At 45.7% G+C, this 10,373-nt stretch overlaps 1 protein-coding gene across 1 annotated transcript; it reads left to right on the forward strand.

Moving 5' to 3' along the window:
- The first annotated feature begins 602 nt into the window (after positions 1-602).
- Positions 603-9,826, forward strand: LOC137349067 (zinc finger protein ZFP2-like). Its single transcript, XM_068014366.1, has 2 exons — positions 603-1,016; positions 6,377-9,826. Exon 2 carries the CDS (start codon positions 6,483-6,485, stop codon positions 7,434-7,436), a length of 954 nt encoding a protein of 317 aa, XP_067870467.1. The 5' UTR covers positions 603-1,016; positions 6,377-6,482; the 3' UTR covers positions 7,437-9,826.
- The last annotated feature ends 547 nt before the right edge of the window (positions 9,827-10,373 follow it).

Here is a 10,373-nt window from a genome sequence, read left to right on the forward strand (position 1 = left end):
CCTGAAGCCCCGCCCACTCTGTCGTCGCCAAGGTGACCGCGCATGCGCGCTCTTTCGCGCACAGCCAAAACGGCAGTCAAGGGTCACTGACCCGAAACGTTAACTCTGCTTCTCTTTCCACAGATGCTGCCAGACCCTCTGAGTGGTTCCAGCATTTCTTGTTTTTATTTCAGATTTCCAGCATCCGCAGTATTTTGCTTTTATTTAAGTCATTAACCTGGGCCTGTTCCGGAAAACGCCCCGCAGCAGCAAACGCGGAACCTGGAGGTTCTTATTCGGGGCTTACGACCTCCACCACATGTTTCTGAAGCCTCACCACCCACCCGCTGACTCCATTCCTCCCCTGCGCCCTGGCGACTCACTCGCTGCAAAAGCCGCTCCAGCACTCACTGCACTGATCAAAATGCAGTTGGGAACAGGAACCCGTCCCAGGATTGCTGCGCATGCGCTCTGCCGCACATTGCCCCCTATAAAGATGGCTGCCGTTAACCAAGTCACCCCCCAGATCATACACGTGATGCTAAATGAACCAATCGTTTCCTCTCCCGGGCGCCGGGAGCAGTTGGAAACAGGGGACCTGAAGCTCCGCCCACCGGAAGCTGCTACTTAAAAATTAACTGTGGTTTGCGGCCTACCCCAGATGTTTGCGGAGCTTCCTTGTTTTCGCGTGGGTTCCATCGCCTCCTCCGCCGCTTAGTGGCTGCAGATGCGACAACCTCTATCTGGCGCTGAAACAATATATTAATTATAATAATTGTTTTGATTTGATGTGAAATAGTTTATTTTATAAGTTGAATCCTGTTTCTCTCACTGTATTTCCCAACTCAGATTCATGGCCTCATTTGTTTTCTTCCTCTGAGCCCCTGAACTCCCTCTGACAGGGTCATGTTACCGAGAGCTGATTGATTGTCCTGGGAAGCAACAGGAAGAAGCTCAGAGGCCGGAGGGCCAAGGGAGCAGCGGCTTCTGGAAGCAATCGCGGCCTTTGAGAGCTGCAACCTGAGGCTGTCAGTCAGGTGAGTCAGTGTGAACTCCTGGTAAACTATTTATCATTTCAAAGTAAAATCAATGTTTCTTTTATCAACAAAACACTTTAACATTTGTCAGTATTTTGTTTTCCTTGAATTCCTATCCTGAGTTTCAGACACTTCAGTGCCAAGTATTTAAGAATCATTGAATTATACAAGTTTAAGGCAGACACAGTGGTTAGCACCGCAGCCTCAGAGCTCCCGGGACCCGGGTTCGATTCTGGGTACTGCCTGTGCGGGTTTGCAAGTTCTCCCTGTGTCTGCGTGGGTTTCCGCCGGGTGCTCCGGTTTCCTCCCACATGCCAAAGACTTGCAGGTTGATAGGTTAATTGGCCATTATAAATTGCCCCTAGTATAGGTAGGTGGTAGGGAAATATATAGGGACAGGTGGGGATGTGGTAGGAATATGGGATTAGTGTAGGATTAGTATAAATGGGTGGTTGATGGTCGGCACAGACTCGCTGGGCCGAAGGGCCTGTTTCAGTGCTGTATCTCTAAAACTAAAACTAAAAAAAAGAGGCCACTTGGCCCATCGTGTCTGTGCCGGCCGAAAAACGAGCCACCCAGTCGAATCCCACCTTCCAGCATTTGATCCGTAGCCCTGCAGATCACGACACTTGAGGTGCATATCCAGACTCCTTTTAAATGAGTTGAGGGTTTCTGCCACTACTACCCTACAGGCAGTGAGTTCCAGACCGACACCACTTCTGGGTGAGAAAACATTTTCTCATCTCCTGTCTAATCTTTCTACTAACCGCTTTAAATCTATGCCCCCTATTCATTGACCTCTCTGCTAAGGTGAATAGGCTCTTCAACTCCACTCTAACCAGGCCCCTCACAATTTTGTACCTTTCAATCAAATCTCCCCACAACCTTCTCTGTTCCAAGGAGAAAAACCCTAGCCTATCCAACCTTTCCTCATAACTGCATTTCTCCAGGCCCGGGACCATCTTTGTAAATCTCTTTTGTACCCTCTCTAGTACAGTTTCATCCTTTCTGTAATAAGGTGACCAGAACTGCACACAGTACTCAAGTTGTGGCCTAACCAATGAGTTGTACAGTTCCAGCATAACCTCCCTGCTCTATACCCCAACTAATAAAGGAAAGGATGCCATATGACTTCCTAACCACCTTTTCGACCTGTCCTGCTACCGTCAAGGATCTGTGGACATTCACTCCAAGGTCCCTCACTTCAATTCTCCCATTAATGATGTAGTCCTTTGCCTTGTTTGGCCTCCCCAAATGCATCATCTCACACCTCTCTGGGTTGAATTCCATTTGCCACTTTTCTGCCCACCTGACTGGTCCATCGTTATCTTCCTGCAGCCTACAGCTATTCTCCTCGCTATCTACCACACAGCCAATCTTTGTGTCATCTGTAAACATCTTGATCATACCCCCTACAGTTACATCCAAATCGTTTATACCATAAAAAGCAGGGGACCCAGTACTGAGCCCTGCAGAACACCACTGGAAACAGCCCTCCAGTCACAAAAACACCCATCAACAATTACCCTTTTGTTTCCTGCCACTGAGCCAATTTTGTATTCAGCTTGTTACATTTCCCTGGATCCCATGGGCTTTTATTTTTTTAACCTGTCTGCCAATGGGGGGGACCTTGTCAAAAGCCTTGATAAAATCCATGTAGACCACATCAACTGCACTACCCTCATCAATCTTCCTTGTTACTTCAAAAAATTTGATCGTTAGTTGGACAACAACTTCCCTTAACAAATCCATACTGACTATCCCAGATTAATCCGTGCCCTTCTAAGTTATCCTGTCTGTCAGTATTGATTCCAATAATTTGCCCACTACTGAGGTTAAACTGACTGGCCTGTAATTATTTGGTCTATCCCTCGCTCCCTTTTTAAACAGAGGTACAATGTTAGCAGTCCTCCAATCCTACAGCACCAGTCCTGCATCCAGTGAGGACTGGAAAATGATGGACAGACCTTCCGCTATTTCCTCTCTTACTACTTTTAACAGCCTGGGGTACATTTCATCCGGCCCTGGTAATTTATCAACTTTCAAGGATGCTAATCCCACTAATGCTGCTTCTCTCCCTATGTTTATCACATCCAATACTTCACACCCCTCTTCCTCAACTACAATATCTGCATCATCCCCCTCTTTTGTGAAGACAGACACAAAGTATTCATTAAGAACCATGCCAACAACATCTGCTCCTTCACATAGGTTACCTTTTTGGTCTTTTATGGTCCCGACTCTTTCCTTAGTTATCCTCTTACACAGAACATAAGAACTAGGAGTAGGCAATTCAGCCCCTCGAGCCTGCCTCGCCATTCAATACTAGCTGATCTCATCTCGGCTTCAACTCCACTTTCCTGCCCGTTCTCCATAACCCTTCAACCCATTACTAATTAAAAATCTGTCTATCTGCTCCTAAAATTTACTCAATGTCGCGGCATCCACCGCACTCTGGGGTAGTGAATTCCACAGACTCACAACCCTTTGAGAGAAGTAATTTCTCTTCATCTCTGTTTTAAATCTGCTACCCCTTATCCTAAAACTATGACCTCTCGTTCTGGATTGCCCCACAAGAGGAAACATCCTTTCTACGTCTACTTTGTCAATCCCCTTAATCATCTTCTATACCTCTCATTCTTCTAAATTCTAGAGTAAAGGCCTAAACTGCTCAATCTCTAGTCGTAAGACAAACCCCTCATCCCTGGAATCAATCTAGTGAACCTCCTCTGAACTGCCTCCAATGCAACTACATCCCTACTCAAGTAAGGGGACCAAAACTGGATGCAATACTCCAGATGTGGTCTCACTACTGCCTTGTACAGTTGCAGCAACACTTCCCTAATTTTATATTCTATTCCTTTAGCAATAAATGCCAAAATTCCATTTGCCTTCCTTTATTACCTGCATACTAGCTTTCTGCGATTCATGCACGAGGACACCCAGATCCCTCTGCACCGAAGCACTCTGAAGTTTCTCTCCATTTAGATAATTTGCCTTTCTATTCTTCCGACCAAAATGGATAACCTCTCACTTATCCACGTTAAACTCCATCTGCCAAAGTTTGGCCCATTCACCTAACCTATCCGTATCCATTTGTAAATTTCTTTATTGCAACTTAATATTCCATCTTACTCTGAACATATTGATAAAACATCTTCAGATTCACCATGATTTTGCTTGCCAATATTCTTTCATGCCCTCTCTTAGCTTTCCCCTAATTTCCTTTTTGATTTCACCCCTCCACTTTCTATACTCCTCTCAGCTTTCCGTAGTATTGAGATCTCTGTGTCGGACATGTGCTTTCCTTTTCTGCTTTGTTAATCTGTAAGCTTCTTGACATCCACGGCGTTCTAAATTTAGCTGTCCCACCCTTTTTCTTTGTGGGCACATGTTTACTCTGAACCCTTGAAGCTCCCCTTTGAATGCCTGCCACTGCTCTGACACAGATTTACTTTCAAGTAGCTGTTTCCAGTCCACTTTCGCTAAATCACTCTTCAGCTTAGTAAAATTGGCCTTTCCCCAATTGAGAACTCGAACTCCTGATCTATCCTTGTCTTTTCCCAAAATTATGTTAAAACTGACTGAATTATGATCACTCACACCAAAATGCTCTCCCACTGCCACTCTTTACACCTGCCCAGCTTCATTTCCTAAAACTAAGTCTGAAACTGCACACTTTCTTGTTGGACTTTCTACATACTGGCTGAAAAAGTTCTCCTAAATGCACCTCAAGAATTCTGCTCCCTCAATTACGTTCACACTAAAACTTTCCCAGTTGATATTGGGGTTAGTTAAAATCCCCTACTATTACGGCTGTATTGTTTTTGCACTTCAGAGATTTGCCTACATATCTGCTCTTCCATCTCCCTCTGAGTTTACTATAGTAGACTTCCAGCAGCGCAATTGCCCCTTTTTTGTTCCTTAGCTCAATCCATATGGCCTCATTTGATGAATTTGCTAATTTCTTACCTAGCTCTCTCCATTCTGACTGCAAGGCCACATCCCTCTTTCTACCTATATCATTGGTACCAATGTGGTCCACGACTGCTGGCTGTTCACCCTCCGCCACCACCCCCACCCCAACCCCCCCCCCCAGGAAGCTCTGCAGCTGACCCTGGCATCAGAGAGGCAAAACACCATCCTTCATGATTCATGTCTGTGGCCACAGAAACACCTGTCTGTTCCCCTGACTATCGAATCTCCTATCACTATCTGTGCTTATCTAATTCTGGCATCTTCTTTCTTCCTGATTTTAATTGCTCCACCACATGTGGCAGTACTTTCAGTTGTCTGGGTCCTAAGCTCTTAAATCCCTCCCAAAACCTCTCAGCCTCGCTTTCCTCTTTTAAGACACTCGATTAAACCTCCCTCTTTGACCAAGCTTTTGGTCATCTGACATCATATCACCTAAATGGCTTGGTGTCAAATTTTGCTTTATAACATTCCTGTGAAGTGCCTTGGAATGTTTTATTACATTAAAGACACTATATAAATACAAGTTGTTGTTGAGGGCTGGATTAATTTGAGCAGAGGATGAGACACAGGTTCAGGTGGTGATAGACATCCTGGAGCATCATCGACCACCAATAATAATTATGTAACATATCGAGGACTCAAAATGGAAACATGCTTCCAATTAGATACATAAATAAAATTAATTCTTTTCTGAGGCATAAAGTGTGACCCAAGTCAAGTTAAACACATCCTTGTGATACAAAACCTCATCATGGAGGACGAGTGAGTCCTTACTTGGTGTGAGAGACGAGGGAAAGTCTTTCCCGTGGTGTACGGCCTCTTTGACTATAGCCACATCAGGGTCAGTGTCCTGACAAGTTTTTAAATCGGGTATAACTGGAGTCTGTCGTACCGGTGCCAGTGATTGTGCTTTGGGTGGATCCCATTGAATCCTCTCCATAGCAGCTTTCCTGGTGAGTATGTCTGCCTGGTTATTACCGTCACCCTCTTCACTAACTCCTGTTCCTGATCTACCTTCACCTTACAAACAGCAAATTGTCCTGGACACTTCCCAGCAATATCCCAGATCATTGGGAGTTGGGAGTGGTGGGTGAGCGGTTTCCTTTCTGCTGTGGAGAAGCCATGTTTTTGCCAGAGAGGTAGATATTCTGTGAGGGAATTACAACCAAAGGAGCTGTCAGAATAGATGGTGATTCTGTCATTAATGGTTTCTGGGCTGTGAGCCAGTTGGATTTTTACCACATTCTGGCAGTTTTAATGGTCACTTTCTGGTGTCGGCCCCAAGATTTACTAGATTCATTCAGCTCAATTTCACAACCTGCTTTTGTCTTTTTTTTTGTGTTCTCACGCTCCCTTTTCCCTGTTTTAAATTCATTTTACAGGTATTAGAAGGAGAGGATTCACAGACAGGGAGCTCAAACCAAACATCACTTTAACATCTGACAGTCATTCACTTCATTGGGATGTGAATATCATCAGCCTCAAAACATGGAAGGGAAAAACACCGTTCACAGTGGGGAGAAACCATACACGTGTTCTGTGTGTGGACGAGGCTTCAGCCGATCATCTGGTCTGTCGAGACACAAGCGCAGTCACACTGGGGAGAAACCGTGTAAATGTGGTGATTGTGGGAAGGGATTCAGTTACCCATTTGAGCTGGAAATTCACCAGCGCATTCACACTGGAGAGAGACCGTTCACCTGCTCAGTGTGTGACAAGGGATTCACTGATTTCTCTGCCCTACTGAAGCACCAGCGAGTTCACACAAATGAGAGACCTTTTAAGTGCCCAGATTGTGGGAAATGCTATAAAAGTTCTGGGGAACTGATGTGTCATCAACGTGTTCACACTGACGAGAGACCGTTCAGGTGCTCTCACTGCGGGACTGGGTTCAGGCGATTAGCTGACCTCACTGTACATGAGCGGAGTCACACTGGGGAGAGGCCGTTCACTTGCTCTGTGTGTGGAAAGGGCTTCACTCATTCATCGCAGCTCACAACACACCAACTTGTTCACAGTGATAAAAGACCTTTTAAATGTTCTAACTGTGAGAAAAGCTTTAAAAGCAAAAAGCATCTGGTGACACACCAGCGAGTTCACACTGGGGAGAGACCGTTCACCTGCTCTGTTTGTGGGAAGGGATTTGGCCGTTCGTGCTACCTGCTGATACACCAACGAGTTCACACTGGGGAGAGGCCGTTCACTTGTTCCGTGTGTGGGAAAAAATTCATTGATTCCCCGAACCTGTTGATCCACCGACGAGTTCACACTGGAGAGAGGCCGTTCACCTGCTCCGTGTGTGAGAAGGGATTCACTTGTTCATCCAACCTGCTGAGACACCAGCGAGTTCACACTGGGGAGAGACCATTCACCTGCTCCGTGTGTAGCAAGGGATTCACTCGGTCATTCCACCTGCTGAGACACCAGCGAGTTCACAAGTGACTGCAGGGGTTGGATTCTGCTGTTGTTAATTACATCCAGGACTGAACCATATTCATTTTGAAATAGAAATCAGAGAACCATTGTAATTTACAGCACGGAAGGAGGCCACTTGGCCCATCTTGTCCACACTGGCCAACAAGTAGCCGTCCAGCCTAATCACACTTGCCAGCTGTTGGCCTGTAGCCTTGTAGAATATGGCATTTCAAGTGCATATCCAAGTACTTTGTAAATATTATGGGGGTTTCTGCCTCTACCATCCTGTCAGACAGTTGGGGTTTGTTTCTGCTGATAATCCCTATAACTGGTCTAGACTTTGATCTTCTGGAAAACTGTAATAAATCAGCTTTGTATTAAACACATTGTTTTCTTTCCCACCTGAGTGTTTGGCATCACCTGGCTGGAGCTCAGAAAGGACAATCTGGGGGGAGGATCGTACGGCAGGAACAAAACTTCAGCCTGGACAGTCCTTCAGGATCGCACTGAGAGGGACAAACGGCACTTTGGTCTTTCTCGTCTCTCTTCACTGGCAGCAAAGTCCTCGTGTGGGTTAATCCTGAGGTGTGTAAGAACTGTGTCCCAGCCGCGCTCTTCCATGGTTCAGAGCTCCTAGGCACGGAACAGAAGGCTCCTTTACAAATGTGTTTATAGTCAGGAAGAACAATGGTAAATGTTGAAAACATGCTGTCAAATCAGAGATTGGTGTAAAATTGTAATCTGTTCCTGACAAAGTGAAATGTCAGGTTTAAGTTTGCAGGCTAAAAATAACTTAATAATCCTACAAAGATTTAACATGTTTGTGTGAGATTTGAGTCCACCATTTTAATGCCTCTGTAAAATAAATTGGTTAAAATCCAGGATACTATATGCTTTATTAACTGCTCTCTCAAACTGTCCTGCCACCTTCAATGACATGCGCGTATACACCTAGGTCCCTCTGCTCCTGCAGCCCCTTTAGAATTGTACCCTTTATTCTATTTTGTCTCTCCATGTTCTTCCTAACAAAATGAATAACTTCACATTTCTCTGCATTGAACTTCATCTGCCACCTGTCTGCCTATTCCACCAACTTGTCACAGTGGCGCAGTGGTTAGCCTCACAGCTCCAGCGACCCGGGTTCAATTCTGGGTACTGCCTGTGTGGAGTTTGTAAGTTCTCCCTGTGTCTGCGTGGGTTTCCTCCGGGTGCTCCGGTTTCCTCCCACATGCCAAAGACTTGCTGGTTGATAGGTTAATTGGCCATTATAAATTGCCCCTAGTATAGGTAGATGGTAGGGAAATATAGGGACAGGTGGGGATGTGGTAGGAATATGGAATTAGTGTAGGATTAGTATAAAATAGGTGGTTGATGGTCGGCACAGACTCGGTGGGCCGAAGGACCTGTTTCAGTGCTGTATCTCTTAAAAACTAAAAAAAAACTTGTCTATTTCCTTTTGAAGTTTGCACTATACTCCTCACAGTTCACGGTGCTTCCAAGTTTTGTCTTATCTGCAAACTTTGAAATTCTGCCCTTTACACCAAGGTCTAGGTCATTAATATATATCAGGAAAAGCAGGAGTCCCAACACTGATCCCTGAGGAACTTCACTACAAACCTTCCTGCAGCCTGAAAAACATCCATTAAACACTACTCTTTGTTTCCTGTCACTCACCCAATTTTGTTTCCATGTTAAAGCCTGGCTATGCGACCCGATTGCATGTGGCGGGTTTGGGTCAGGTCAGGTCAGCTCAGGTCTGTATCCCGAGTCCAGCATTTAGGCTCTGGTCAGGTCGGGCTGAACAGTGCTGTTTCCAGGAAGTCATGGGATCAGCTTACCCATGATTCCCCACAACTCCATCTGCAGGAATAGCCTGCAGTCGGGACAGCTGAACGATATTCAGGTCGGGTCAGGCGAGATTAAAAATGAAAGGACCCTGGCCTGGATCGAGTTTTAATTTTATACCTGAGCCAGGCTTTAATCCATGTTTATACCATCCCTTTTATTCCATGAGCTACAAGATTGCTTATAAGTCTATTGTGTGGCACAACGAGCCTTGAACGAGTGAACCCACTCTATATGGTGCTGGGTCATGGGCTCTTGTGTTTCTCTCCATTTCATTTATTCTACCTCCTCCCGCCAATTCCCGCTCCCATATCAGAGCCAACTGCAATCAATGGATTGCAATGGCGGGTGTTATTCCCAGAATGGATCACGCGGTGGTACCCGCCCTAGTCTTGTTGCAGGAGCCCGGCGCGGGGAGGGGGCGGGCCTGCGTGCGCAGCAGCCGGAGCCAGGAAGGGAATAGCAGAGGGATGGCCTGCGGGGAGTGCGGCCTCAGGGCTACAGTTAGAGGGCACAGCAGCTCACAGTGTTTGTACCCCGGGGATAAGGGAGCGAGGCAACTGGCGCCCAACTTGCTGTAAAATGGTTTGAAATAAAGCTAATTTATTAGACAGTTTGGATCTCTCTTTATTCTCGGGGAAGTGGACATCAGACTCTTTGAAAGAGCTACCAATTAGTCCCACTCCACTGGCCTTTCCCCAGAGCCCTGCAAACTTCATTTTAAATGTTTATCCAATTCCCTTTGGAAAGTTATTATGAATCTGCTTTCACTGCCCTTTTAGGCAGTGCATTCCAGATCACAATAACTCGCTGAGTATTTTGCCAGTAATTTCATGTGTTTATTTGTTCCTCTTTTGTTAAATACATTTGCTGAGTGGATTTAAATTTAAATCACGTTTGCAGGCCAGATCAAAGGTGAGAGAGATGCTGTGTGACACAGGCTACGTCCAGTAGCTGAAAGTGATTTACAGACTGGATTTTGTGTGATCCAGGGCCTGTTACCAATACCTTCCCTGGATCCCGAGACGAGGAGATGCACTCTGGAAGGTATGGACAGCTGGGACGTGTCCGTGAGAGTAACCAAAGGTATGAGAACTGAAATAATCTAGAGTTAGAAGG

Source organism: Heterodontus francisci, chromosome 34, assembly GCF_036365525.1.
Source record: "Heterodontus francisci isolate sHetFra1 chromosome 34, sHetFra1.hap1, whole genome shotgun sequence".
Classification (NCBI taxonomy): domain Eukaryota; kingdom Metazoa; phylum Chordata; class Chondrichthyes; order Heterodontiformes; family Heterodontidae; genus Heterodontus; species Heterodontus francisci.